Genomic DNA, 14,418 nt, shown 5'->3' with positions numbered 1-14,418 from the left:
TTCAAAGCGACGCCCGTTTTTTAGAGAATTCGGCCCCGGGTCTCCGTTGTTGCCGTGTCACTCAGTACCTATTCAGCCAAGAACTAAAAGACAGTGCCTCGAAAAGTTGGTTGAGCTGCCACGGTATTCACGGCTTTGGAAGGGGCTCTATAGGGACACGCTGGAGCAGGAGCAGAGCACTCCCATCTTGCGCGCCCTCTTGTGGTGCGGAGGAGCCCGCTGCAAGGTGGAAGGAGCTTTTAATGCGGTAACATTTCTATAGCCGATTTGGTGTCGCTCCTTCTCTGCCTTCCCGTTGTGCTGCTGCTCCGTGGTGAGGTTCATGGGCCTTGTCGCGGGCGCCAAGTGCGAGCACGTGCGCGTGCAAGCCCTCGTAGGGTCCGGTGCGTGCCCTGACGGCTGCGGCCCGATCCTGCAGTTCAGCCAGTGGGCCAGGGCCCGGTTGGAGGCCGAGGCCGGCGGCCAGTTCTACTTCGTCACGGATGGCCAGCTGCCGCTGCGCCAGGCCCTGCACCCAGAGGCGGTGCGGCACGGCGTCCTGCTGCCCGACGCCTTCTACCACTTCTTCGACCTGCGAAAGGAGTTCCAGGCCTTCTACGGCAAGGCGGTCGACTCGGTCCAGGACATGCTGACCTGTATCCTTGCCTGCTCGGGGCCCGCTTCGCGCGGGGCTGATCGGCCGATAAGCGTCTTACTCGGCACCACAGCGTATGCCTGTGCCGCTGCAGTCGCGCATTTGTGGAACAAGGTAGGCTCGGCGGCACAGGTACGCGAGAGTTAGGCCGGCTTCGCGTTAACGCTTGCCAAGGGGAGAGAAACAGGTCGCTTTTGTCAGGGTGGTTGTCTAGTCAAATGGGCGTCACGGATGAGTTGTACCGATGACCCTAAGCGGCGCAGTTTCGTCCCGAAAGCGTTGAGGAAAACAACACAAATGCCCAATGAACTTTACAGACCCCAGAATGACAAATGTATTACTCAGGATATCTGCATCGGATTATCGCTGTCACCTCTGTTTATTTTCAAACGTATCTGTAACTCTCAACCATTAAAAAAGACACCGCCTTGAACTTCATACAGTTTTTCGCCAACTGAAGCCGGAACGGCCCTAGTATAACACTAACTTTCGAACATTTTTTTTTCGACATTTGAAATGTTTTTAGAGTATGATTAATAAGAGCGCACAGTCATTTGACTAGGTGACTGCGAAATACCACAGACACCTTTTGGCTAAGATCAAATTGGTCATCAGATAACTTATAAGCTCTCGCAAAACGTTTTTCCTCCCTCCCTCCTCTCTCTCCCTCCCTCCCTCCTCTCTCTCTCTCTCTCTCTCTCTCTCTCTCTCTCTCTCTCTCTCTCTCTCTCTCTCTCTCTCTCTCTCTCTCTCTCTCTCTCTCTCTCTCTCTCTCTCTCTCTCTCTTCCCCGGTGTTTTGAAAGTTCAAGCCAATAATTTGTGTGTTTTATAACGTCACACAAGCTATCGCCACTATTGACCGGCTTAGTTTCAGTAGCGGCAATAAAAGCATTCGATGGGTGCTGCAAAGAAAATCGCAACATAAGTGAATCAGAAACTAAAACGAGTATCTTCTGCGACGAGCAACCTGTGGAGTTCCACCCTGTGCTCGTAGTTCTTTTTGGCACAAGGGAAAGAGAGACGGGGTTGATGAGCAGCGCCCTGCACGCAAGCTTTGAGGGCCCAATCGAGTTTCAAGCTCCCTCTAGACATACTGTAAATAATCTCGGTGAGATGATGTCTCCCTGCCTGACGCCGTTCGGAACAAGAACTTCTCTCTCTTCTTATGAAGCGTTGCCGTCCGTATACGTTCGTTGTATGTGCTTCCCAGGAACCCTATGTTGCATGGCGTCGACAAGGGGGGGGGGGGGGGGGGGTGCAAAAGGGGCCCTTGCCCCCCCCCCCCTCCAAGCCACCCCATAACAATTGCCCGCCCCCTCACCCTCTCCCTCTTTCTCCTCAATACAATGGGTTTGCCCCCTTCAAGACAAAATCCCGCCGACGCCAATGCTATGTAGTATGTCTCTTTTACTACCTGTTCTCTCCATGCTTCCATCAGTGCGGGCTTTCTACCGAATGAGAGGCTTTTTCGTAATATTTAAGTGCCATGTAAAGAGGCTTATTAAAGCGAAATCTTTCTTAGTGGGACCGATGTCGTCCTGTCAAAGACTAGTGCATTTCCCCATAGAACGGTTGGTCGACCGAAAAGCTCTACTAAGATCCCTGGACACACGGCGCGTGTGTGAAACCGGGCTTCCCGTGTGTTAAAATGGTTACTAGAAAATTGCGAAAAGAAACGGTTCTAGATAAGACAATACACGCATCGATCATGAAGGAGGATTACAACAGTATACCTTCATCTCATAAACCCGTATTGGCATACATCGTTCGTAGATGTGTTTACTTAGTGCGCGAAAAATCGTCGCATGGTTTCGTTCTTCGTTTGCGATTTGGGTCTTTAAAAGTTTGACGATCGATTGAACGCACCTTTAGCCACGGTTTTGACGCACTTTTGATGTAGGAAAGCTTTCGCGCTTCTCTTAACTTTCGTTAGTACGGGATGGTAAAGTTTTTTTTTACTCTGCGGATTCTCCATTTCCAGGTTGAAAGAACGAATGTGATTCGTTGCTAGGTCGCTCTTCCTAAGTGCAGCCTGTTTCCTTTGTTGTCCAAAATGTAGGGTGTTACTGATATGGTTAACCAATATATCGGTAAACAAGTTGTATCCAACAAAGGAGTAGGCTGGTAGATCACATTTTTAACCCTAACATACTGTACAATGCTTAGACCGACAGTTGGAATGAAGTCGATTTCATTTTTAGTTTTGCCTTGTCTATGATCATTTTCTGTTCTTTCGTTTGCAGAAGAGTGCAGTCATTATCCTCAGATTGTTTCTCTCCACAAATCCAACGAGACATCACATCGGCCATGTTTATTTCGAAGTTTCCCACTGCGCGTTCACCCGCCTGCTTCTATCCCATCACAGCAGTGTACTGAGAACTTAACCTTATTCATTGCCGATTTGACATGTTCGTAGAAACTATCAACAGCCTTATAACAGTAGGTAAGATGTTTGTGCATAGGCTTGCACTACCTTTACTGTGTGCCTCCTACTTTTCATGATCACAATGGCTGTGGCCTTGACGCTAATGGTTTAGAATTCTCCCTTATACCCTCCTATCTCTTTGTAGATCAAGAAAATTACCCCGAGATCCTTTATTTACGTCCTCTGCAGCACAGAATATGCCAGACATCCGATACCTGAAAGCCCCCACCTGTTCTGCTAACATTGCGTATGCTATGATATTCCATTTCACGCCTGACGGTTCCACTGTAGCACCGCTAAGTTACCGGCGCTCGATGGAGTGTTAGTATTAAGCGTTGCCAGATTCAAGCCCCAGTGGCGGCATGTCCGGAACAGAAATTCTTAGCCCTCTCTGAGGTATCGCTGACTCGACCGCCGCCTTGGTCAGGTGCTCTACAGCAGCTGGGGTCTCGGGGTCATGAGTTCAGCTTTCGGTTCCTAGGGGGCTGCGGCCGAATGCCACAGCAAGAATACCAGATCGTGTAGTACTCTTCGTGCCTCAGAGAGTCACCTTAGTATGGTTGCACATGTCCTTACCTGTATCCGGATATATATCGCTCCTCGTTCCTCGAATCTTTCGGCACCTCACTCCAGCGCTGCATATTGGAAATGACATTTCTCTGGCCCGAAAGTACAGCCCTGCACCTAGCCTTCCTAGCTTTTTAGCTTTAAAGTGTGACCCCGAACTGGTTCTGATGATGACAGAGAACCCAAAGAATTCTTCTCGGAAGTGCACCTCTGAGGAGGCGATTCCTTCTCACTTCGATAATCGTGAGGGTGATGGACATGCCTGGACGTGCTTACGTATGGACAAATTTTTTGCTCCAAGCCAGGCGTGTAACTTTTTCTATGATATAAATCTCCGTACGCCACTGTTAGTGTACACAGTCCGTGTGCAGCTGCTGGGTTAGTTGGCACACATGGCCCCTTCGCGTGGAGGTTGCCTTATAACGACTCTTGTGCACACGCACCGACGTCGGGTAGCATTGTTTCTAAGGCAGTAGGCTTGGACATGGCAGGAGAACACTGATTTATGCTTGTCAATGCTGCTGACCACCCGCTCCCAATCGAACGATTGCCGCTCGTTAGCACTCGTTTTTGTGGGGCTGGTCAGTTATCGCCTGGGCCCTTCCGCCGCAGTTCGGTGTCGTTTTTGGTGCCCACTACCATGCTTACTTTTCTCGCTGGGAACTTCTGCGCAACTCAAACCGAAGCATTGTTTTTACAAATTACAAGCGTTCGGGCTAATCCACGCGAAGCTGTCAACCTGTGGTCAATCGGCGCAAACAACGTTCTCCGGCGAAGTCGTTGGTTAGGTGAGACCAGTTTTTCGTGTCGCAGCGTTGTCGCTGGCCTGACCGAGTGTAACTGGTGCCGGCGGCGGGCGCGGCGGAGCGTGTACGCACTCAGAGCCCCCGGAGCGAGCTTCGCGCTCCACCCGGGCGAGGGGGGGCCGGTTCAAGGACCTCCGGCCGAACCTGTTGCGTAGCAGGAAGTCCTGCGGCTTGTCCGGCGCGGAAAGCCCGCCTTTGTCCTGGACGCCCGGTGGACCTCTTTGGCTGGGCGTGGGCCTTATTTGTTTTGCGACGAGAAGCAGGCAGTTCGTGCGTCCAGCGGCGGGGGCCGGCTTCTTTCTGAATCACCCGCCCGGCAACCCTGACCAGCGCGGACAGCCGCTCGTCAGGCTCCCACCAGCAGCGCCCTGCTGTTTGAAGACACCGGAGGAGCTCGGTGCAAGGCTCTGAAGGCTGCTTGCGAGGAGATAATACGATAACACAACCGATCTAAATAGTCTCCTTATATTCCCTCTAAACAACCTGTATTTTCGCAGCTGGAGCGCTGAGGCAGTGCACCTTTCACAGTGTGAGTCGTAGAACAAGAACGGTGATCTGGGAGTGGGGGAGTAGTTTCAAACCTGAAGCCCGATTCTACATTCACCTGAGCACAACAACAGCGCTGGAAGGGTTGCAAATTGTTGGCGGGAGCTGTAGTTGATTGATCGTCGTTTGTGGTTTCAAAAGGGCGCTACTTAGTTACACCAAGGACAAATCACTGGAAGATATGACGCAAATAGGTTGCGCACTGAACCATTTACCTCTAAACACTTGCCTGGTTACGTACTCGAGGTGGATGAACAGGATTGAACGAACAGTTACGCTGGTGAGAAGGCAAACAAATAAAGATATTCAGGGTTTATTGCTATTTCTAGGCAATTGGTAAGGAAAGACAATGTGATGGTAGGCATATTAATAAACACAAAGCTACAAAATAATTCACGATGCGGTCCTCACGTTGCAGGAGAGTGGGAGAGACGCATTATTCCTCACAATCTCGGCGCGATCATGGCTACGTGCCACCGTGTACATCTTCCTCTTCGCAGACTGGCGGGCATGGTGGTGTGTGCCAGTGTTCAACCTGATCTTCTTCAATCTTCTTCACTTACCAATATCGGCTCATCCGTCACTGTCTTTCACGAGGAGCGGGAGCGGAACTCCGTCCGTAGTTCGTTACCGGCTACCAGATGCGCCACGTCGTGGTGTTAGTGCATACCTGCACTCTGCAGGGTGATTAGAAACGCGGCAGCCGACCAAACAGAGTATGCCGTCCAGAGCCAGTCATCATCCCGATTCCGTTCAATCGGCGTGATGCCGTGTCGCTTGCATGTTCTGTGGTGCGGCAGTCATGACGGACAAACACTATACGGCAAGACGCTAAAAATAATTACCAAGCACTGTACAACCGCGTGCACTTTCGGGATGTCGTATGGTCTAAGCAAGTGTAACGAGGCAATCATGCCTCAGTGTCGCTTCCACCAACGACTACCTGCACAAGACGCACCGAGTGACATCCCCTCTCTGTCAGACCTGCAATGTTCGTAACGACATCGAACTACGTTGTGTGGCGTCCCCGCTTTGGTACACTACCGCTGTCCATGAAGACGACTTTGCAACTGCGCTGTGATGCACGCCTGAAACTCAGCGTTGTCATCGGATCATGGTACTTGGCTGCCACTGTGACCAGTGACGTTCCGTACTGGAAAGAAAAATCCCCATTTCCAGGTTTAGAAATTCCCTATTTTTAGCACTTTGCCCCGCATGTTTCTCAAGAATTCCCTGCAATTATTTCCCTGTATTCTTTTTTTTTTTTGCCGCTGATAGATCCATACGTGAATTCCTGTTCAGTACTGGGCGTCAGCCAGCGCCATCTATGCCTACTTTACGTAGCCTTCCGGACGCAGACGCCGTTTAGAGAATCAATTTCACTTTCACGTTTTGTACGAAACAGCATGCTTATTTTGCATGCTACAGCTCTAAGTTAGAACTACCTGTATGACAGAGAGCAGGACATTGTTGAGTAATTGAGGATTTTTATTGACTTAGATTCAGTACTACGCCGACTTAGTACCGAATGAAATCAACTGTGCGTTTAGCCCACTCAGGTGTTGTTCTGTGTGTGAAGAGCGATGTGCTTCGGCGCAACTTTGAAGCTCTTGCAGCAAATCCCTTTGGTGTTGAATCTGGAGCGCACTACCATGGTGGCATTCAGAGTCTCGCTGGCCAGCCTATGGCGCTTACGTTGCTTAACGTCACCAACCCTCGAGAAAACCCGCTCTGCGTCTGCGTTTTATGCGAGGTCCGGTTTACTGACATTATTTTTTTTTACTCCAATACTCCTAAAATTCCCTGCATCTATTAAGGATACCCTTTTTCCCTTTTGGCCAAAATTACAAGCGAAAATTCCCCGGAAAAGGGAAATTCTTCGCACGGAACATCACAGGCTGTGACCCGTTGAGCTAACCATGCGGTGCTTTATATCCAAGTTCAAGTATATTCAACATCACACGATGTTAGGAGGTACGTACGAAGAGACCATAACAAAGCTCGTGTGGGTCCGTACCCCCACCATTTCTGTCTTTGTTCTCAAAAGTGTCGATGCCTTGCTTCCTTCCAGCTCTCGAAAACTTCTTTCGGTGGTCAGCCTACTGTAGAGACCAAAGGTGGACACACAAAAGAAGACTCAAGACGTAAAAATGGCATTTATGCAGGGCCATGGTACAGCTGCCAATGTTGAACGAACAGCTAGCAGCCTGAAACGCTTTTTTAGCTCATTGTTTGCATGAGAGCCCTTCAATGCTTTCGTTAATATGAAAAGAACTCGAGTTGCCATTGCAACTTAAGACGCGTACACCAGACAGCGATGGTGTCTCAGGGACACTGACTCCTTTATTAATACGATACTGTGCTGGCATCATCGTCCGCAGATAATATTCTTTAAAGTTCGTCTTCTGGGGGCATTCAACAGCACGTGGCATCCCTTCTCAAGGTATTTCGGAAATTCCATCGTGTAGGGAAAGAAGGGTAACGTCCTTCGTGTTCGCACCCAACCTGTTCAATCTTGGTGAGGTCGGCTGATACGAGATCCGTCTCTGGGCGGAAGAGGCGGTCGCAGAAAGCCCGAGGCGCTTCCTCGGGGGTCTTCCTCCGAGTTGTCTTTCCGGTACGGCCTTGGGGCCGGCTCAGCGACGTCGCAGAAGCACGTCTGTCTCGTCACGGACTCCTGCCCCTGAACTTGGCCGCTTTAGCTCAGCCCTTGGCTGTCGCCGGGAACGGGCCGGCGGCGAAGGTGCGCTATGAGGGCCCATCACGACGGCGGCCATCAGCGCGCGGCGGATGGAGGCGCCGGAACGAGTGGACCTCGTAATGATCGCCGGGCTTCTTGCCCTTTCCAGCGGCGGCCAGAATACGGCACGAATTCGTGCTCGCCGGTGCTTCGGCGCTTTCGTCTGACAGGCCCTCGTGTTTGCACGCCAGGCGACTTCTTCCGCCGAGGGGCAACGCACCCTCGGCGGCCACCATCAGCCACGCCGCGTGCGCGCTCACCTCCTCGCGCATTTCTTCGCCGTGCATCCACCCTTCCCCCTCTCTCCCTGCGCACTGTTGCAGTTCCTGCTCTCTGGAGCGTAGCGCTACTCGTTATTACCGCCGCCTCTCTTCTTTTCTTCGCGCTGCTCGGGCTCTTTGCCTGTTTGGCGACGCTTTTCGCTTTCGTACGGCCTGCCAGCCTTGGTGCGCATTCCCGGTGCGTCGCCGTGACGCAAGAGGTCTCCGAACTTTTCGCTCGTTTGCTCTTCCCTTTCTTCGAGCTCGCTCGGTCGTCCTGCGCCGGTCCCCCCTTCCTCCCGTCGCGTCCTTTTGCCTTTCGGCAGAGCTCGCGCGCCCTTTCTCACTGGTCAACGTGCCCGTGGCGCTCTGCCTCGTTGCCGTTGCTTGTTGCTTTGGATCCGCAGCAACCGTCTCGGGCTCGGTCCGTGAGACCCGATATTTGGGTTCGAAACTACTCACGGGAGCTTTTGTCTTGGTCAGCTCAGCGAGACGATCATTCGTTGGCGCCGCTTACAGCCATGGCTTAGCAGTGCGCCGACATGTCAAAAATAATGCAGGGAGCTGGGCGAGTTTGTAACAGCCATTCAACGAGGCAGTAGGAGCACGGCAGCGACGCATGATTATGGGACAGCGCAACACAAGCTCTAAAATTTCAAATTTTTTGGGTTTTACGCACCAAAGCTCCACCTGGGCTATGGATTGTACTAAAGTGGCTATGAAGGACTAAGTCTCTGGGGTTCTATAAAGGGCGACGCAATCCCGACACACGGGCGTATTGTTTTTCCGCCTCCACCGCCGCAGCCGGCATCAAAGCCGCATCCTTGGGCTCAACAGCGCCCCGTTTCCGCCGCCGCAGAGTTTACAAATTCGGCTAACATAGGCGCTCGTGTGTACTTCCCCTCCACGTGCTTCCGTTTTGTTTGTACCGGCGCGAACGACGGACGTCTCTAGGAGTTCAAGCAAAGGTTTGTTGCACTAACTCACCTTGATAAATTCCAGTCCCAAAAATTGGCTGCCCCCCCCCCCCCCCCCCCCCCACACACACACACATGAAGGGACGAAGGAACGAGTAAACTAACAGCCAACTGCAACGTGCGACTCCCATACAATGTCCCAGACGGCCACAGCTGCTCCCTTATGGCGAATGTCGCATTGACTGTAGAAGTTTGGGGCAAGGCGGCGCAGCCACCAGGAGCGCGCCATCTGGTCGCCAGGAAAGAGCATGATCAGCTTCATCAGCCTATCCATGTCCATTGCAGGACGAAGGCCTCTCCCAGTGACCTCTCACCGCTCCTATCGTATACAAATTTTGGGTGTTTAACGTGCCGAAGCTACAGTTGGGCGATGAGGCGCGCCGTATTGAATGGTTCCGGATTAACTTAGACCACCTGCACCGAAATATCTACACACGGGCGTTTTCGCCTTCAGCCTCCACCAGAAAAGATGCCACCGCGGCAGGGATCCAACCCGCGTCATTGGGCTCAGCCATAGGGCTCAGCAGCACAACGCCTTAGTCACTGAGCCACCGCAGCGGGTCGCTTCTGAACTTCGATGTCCGAATCCATTCTTTTCCTCCGAAAGTTCTTGCTTCGTCCTTTCAGCGAGTTCATTGTTTTTCATAACAAAAGTGGAGCCGCATCAAGCGCAGTTCCACGTCCAAATTGGAAGACCTAAAGTTCCGTCATTGTTTTTTTCCCGCCTTTGTTACATATAATCAGACTGAGGGCCCACGCTGTTCGAAATGCAGAAAACCCTGGTCGTAACGAACTCGCTGCATCCGAATTCTCACTCCAGCGGTCCCCTCCGCGGTCTTCCGCAGCGGTCGTCCGCGGTCCCAACTGCAGCGCAGAGACAAATCATCCCCGTTCGTAACAAATTACCGCTTTTACCAAAGTGAGTTTCTTGTGCCCTGGGCTTCGTAATAACGACGCTTTGCTGTATTCTATTCCACCCGTAGCGTGGTGCGGTTCGTGCAAGAGCTGTGGGACCTCCCGGCGCGCATGCTATAGCAGCCCCCGGCGTTGCAACGCGTGATCGGCGTGCGGTCTATTTTGCAGCGCGTGCGTGGCGTGCGCGTTTTAGTCGGTGTTCCTGCTGGTGCGAGGGTGCAGCATCTCGGGCTCGGCAGTCCGCCGGGGAGAAAAGGTGCCCCCGTCGGTTGACCCGCGCCGATTGCCCGCTCGGCGGCGGCGAGAGGGGGAGGTGCGCCCTTGACACCGATCCCGAGTCACGCAGTCAAAACAAACGGCGCTAGAACCAAGTGGCCGCAAAGTGCCGCCAGCCAGCTCGGCGGGCCCTCCTCCCCGGTCGCCCCCGACGACGCTTTTGTCGGCCGCACCAGGTGTACGGCCCCCGCCTCCTTGCGTAACGCCGTGGGTGCCCCCTGCGGGTCGGCCAACCGTCTACCGCAGCCCCGGTTCGCTCACTCCTCGAATCGCACGGGCAAACATGCTCTCCTAAGAGTAGCTGTGGGACTGATTGGCCCCAACGCATTAGATAACCAACCACTGCATCAGCGGGGCAAGGTATAGGCCGATAAGGATGGCCGGCATGGCATGAAAAGTATGGCCTGCTTCGAGGACTTACGCGATCATGCATGGCGTTTCTCTTGAAGTCACGGCTAAGATCACATTTCTGAGTCGAGTCGCCCGTGGCATCGTGTCTATTAATTCACCAAAATATCTGCCTTGGACGCAGGTACTAGCCATTCAGTCGCATGCGGGTTAAAAGAGAAATGCAGAAGTTTCATTTTTTGTTTAGAATTTAACACTAACACTGCGTAGCCCTCCACCTCTCCCCTGTGACTGAAACACAAAACAGGAAGGGTTGCTAAACTAACAGCCAGCTCATCGACCTTTCCGGCGTTGTAAACTTGGCACGTGTGCAATTTGCGTAGCTTGTATAATGGTTGTAGTCTAGGTTAACAGCTTTCAATAAAGGCTTCAATCTCTCTCTCCCTCTTACTCCAGGTTAAGTAGATTTGGCGTTCCGCCTAAGTACTGAAGCCCATTCAGCGGCCTCAGACGTCATGCCACGCACGTTCGTTGTGCGTACGTCTGTAAAGTACGGATGTGTGGGCCTGATCCCTCTTTCCGCCTGAGAGAGACCGGTGAGACGGATGCAGGAACGAGGATTCAGGCTTATTCGGTTTACACAAACACACGCACGCACACTGTACTGGCTTGTTATCATATGTATCACTAATCTTTAGGCGCAAAAACGAGTTAAGTATTCTTATTAGGACGCGATTAGCCATTTTATTGTAGCGTGAGCTACACTGGCCGAGGTTGAGCAGTTTCGCGTGGCTCCTGGAGAGCCATGCTGCGCATGCGCGAGGAGCAGTGCCGTCTCACGGCGCACAGCTGGCGCGCCGGAGCCGCCGCCAGACTGGATTTGATTGAATTGGATTGGATTGGAAATCGTTTTAGCAGCAGTAAGCATGATAATCAGCTAACCCTAGATAACCAGGAAACCTAAGAATAACCAGCTGCACCTTAGCTCACGCTACGTATATCCTGGCACAGCCGAGCTAAGCCACTGCTAATTTTTCGCGTTGGAACTGAGATTTCGAAATTTCAGTTCCAAAGCGCGGTGAAGCCAGTGAAGCGGGGGGCTGCTGACTAAATTAGGCCACCTGGGGATCTTTAGCGTGTAGCGAAAGCTCGACGCAGAGGCTTTTTTGTTTTTAGTTACAGCCAACGCAGCCGGGTTTCGAATCTGCGACCTCTGCTCAGCACCCACTGCGGAGGTTGCGCAGGTTGACGCCTGGTCTATGCGTGACTGACCAACATCGCCGATATCCTATGAAGGTGAAAACAACTCCAAAGGCGGGAAGCTCCGCCAAATGGACCACTGCGGATAAGCAGATCTTGCTACACCAAGAGACACTGCAGGGGCAAAGGATGTAGACTGCGGGCCAGCAGCGCAGTCTTCTGCCTCCGAGGTTACTGGTGCCCTTAACTGGCGACGTGGCATACAGCGTCCCTCGGTGCGCTGTTACTCTGTTATGGCGCCGCATTGCTCTTCAGACGCCTGAGATGAGTTGCGAAAGAGGCCTGGACGTGCGCACTGCGCCACACGTTCGGGCAGCGGAGCGCGACCGGGCGCCCTCCTCGTCGCCGACGATCGAGGGCGTCCGCAGGGGCAGCATTCTGGCGCTGCCCGATTGGCCAGTCGATGCCGCCGACGGCGTGCGAGAATAAGGTCATTGCTCCGGAGGCTCGCTTCCTGCAGCTTCGCATGACGGCTGCCGCCGGCCAAATTGCCCTTGGATTGGCTCGCCTACGGAACGGCTTAGGAAAGGGTGCCAGGAAGAAACCGGAATGTCCGGAACCCAGGGTCGACCTGCGAAGCAGGCGTCGCGGGGAGGCCGCCGGCGGTTCCGCTTCCTTCGGAGCATGTCCCGCGCCTCCTTCGCAAGACAGCGGCAGTGCACGTACGAACGCGCCCAAAGACGGCCCGTTGCGTGTCTTTCAATCTCTGCGCTGAGGGCGATGTTCACGAACCCCGTAACAACAGACTCCTCCGGCCTGGAGGCATGCATAAAAGACGCCTTTTATTGAGGCGCTGGTGCCAGACTTCTGGGAAATGGCGAGAGGCATACACCCTTGCGCTCCATTTTGCACGAACGCAGGCATCGTTGTGTGTGTTCTTCGCAACAGCATTGCGTGACTCGGTCCGGCCGATAGACACTTCGGGCGGAAATGAATCGACACTGCTGGCCACTGTGATGTTCTGACAAAAGGTAGTCGCGGAGTGACCCGCAATGTGTGTCGCCCCTGTTCAAGTATCCTCACAGCAGTACTCCTCGAAGCTTTTCTCCGGCTCAAACAAGTGCCAGTGGAAGGACCGGAGTACCGTTCACGAATTTTCAACCTTTCAAGGAAGAATGTGGCATACAAAATGCTACAGACTGTAGTGTCTAATCACGTGCCAAAAGACTAAAACCCCGATGACCTTCGTAGCGGATCGTCAAACTCGCCTGAGATCGTGGCAGTCTTGTTTTATATCTCAAGAAAACACCCTACACATGTCAAAAGGCAAAAGGAAATGTGTATTGAGTAAACGACCGTTAGTCCTGTTGAGCCGACGGTAATTGAAAATGACTTATTTAGGACTTCTCGCTGAGTCTGTATAAGACTAGACGAAGAACACACCGTGATTTTCCCCGTGTGCCCAACCACGAAAAGTGTGCAAAGCTGCTTTCTACTGGAATGGGTCGGTACTGGCCGGAACCTTGCTTGCTTGCACTGTCGCAGTGGGACTGGCCTGTCAGACCACAGGCCAAGGCGGACGACTACAGCAATGTACCGGTCTCTCGGACGAACCGCTTCGTGAGAATGAGATCTGAAAAAAAACACGCGGTGGAACCTCGCGAGCTCTCTAGCGCTTCACTCTTACTTTTATAATCTTCATTTCGCAGCCTATATACGTCCCCTAAACTCCAATAGACATCTTTGCATTCTTCGAACAAACCATGAATCTTCTTCACCGAAATGCGCCGGTACGACCAATACTGTTATCAAGTGGGGAGAAGTTATAGGCAGTGACAAAGCGTGCATTCTAAGAAATTCCCGTGCTTCACCACAACGCTTCAGAATAACCAATAACTGCTATCAACGGCGAGAATTTAGCGAATGTCGAAACCCAGAGTACGATTTGACTAAAAAAAAATCAAAGCCTCTGTGATTCATCATCATCATCATCACTTATCTGCAGTGTGTTTATTGCTTTCCTGCATGCGCTTAGAATGTATTTCATTATCGTCATCGATTTTCTTAGGCGTGTATAAAGTTGGCTTTCCCGCAGTGTATTTCATCACCATCAACATCGCTTTCCTGCCGTGCGTTTTACTCGGACGAAGGACGCCATCAGTAAGGCGTAGAAAGCTTCGCTTCAAAAATTGAATCTGTGCTGGAGATGATCATTATGAAACGCTATGCTTGTATACTGTGTAGTGCTCCTGCGCAGGCAACGGGTTCAGTCAAATAGTATTCTAGGCTTCGCAATTCGGGAAGTACAATCATTGACGGCAGTACTTAGCCATTCTTGAGAATCGAGGCCAAGGCGACGTACGGGCATTCCTTGAGTGCTGCATTCCATTTGGATCGAGGTCAGTGATCTGAGATGACGCAACAGCAGCATGAAGTGTCGAATTGCGTAATACATTTGAGATTACATTTTTTCCCCAAATCGTGTGAGCAGCCCCGTCATGCGTCAAATTTACGTCCTTGGCCGCACTGATTTATCATCCATGTGTACAGTCGTCCACAGGCTTAGCTGAAGCATCACATTTGACTTTAGGGTAGATTATCTCAATAGTTCATAATAAAAACTGTTCAAACAAATGTGGAGGACTTAAGAGCGCCCTTAAACTTCAAAGAAATGCAGCAGTTGTGACTATATTACCTTACCCCAAAGCAAGGGGAGACGATAA

At 52.1% G+C, this 14,418-nt stretch overlaps 1 protein-coding gene across 2 annotated transcripts in view; it reads left to right on the top strand.

Moving 5' to 3' along the window:
* Positions 1–14,418, top strand: part of Fus (epithelial splicing regulatory protein fusilli) — a 129,662-nt gene that overhangs the window by 53,469 nt on the left and 61,775 nt on the right. For both annotated transcript variants that reach the window (XM_077687008.1, XM_077687007.1), the window contains exon 3: positions 419–635. In XM_077687008.1, the coding sequence (XP_077543134.1) occupies positions 419–635 (217 nt within the window). The remainder of the gene's footprint in view (positions 1–418; positions 636–14,418) is intronic.

This window comes from Haemaphysalis longicornis, unplaced genomic scaffold (assembly GCF_048455015.1).
Source record: "Haemaphysalis longicornis isolate Haplotype H1 unplaced genomic scaffold, Haemaphysalis longicornis Haplotype H1 scaffold_1, whole genome shotgun sequence".
In the NCBI taxonomy this organism is placed as follows: domain Eukaryota; kingdom Metazoa; phylum Arthropoda; class Arachnida; order Ixodida; family Ixodidae; genus Haemaphysalis; species Haemaphysalis longicornis.
This window is presented reverse-complemented; position numbering and strand designations above follow the sequence as displayed.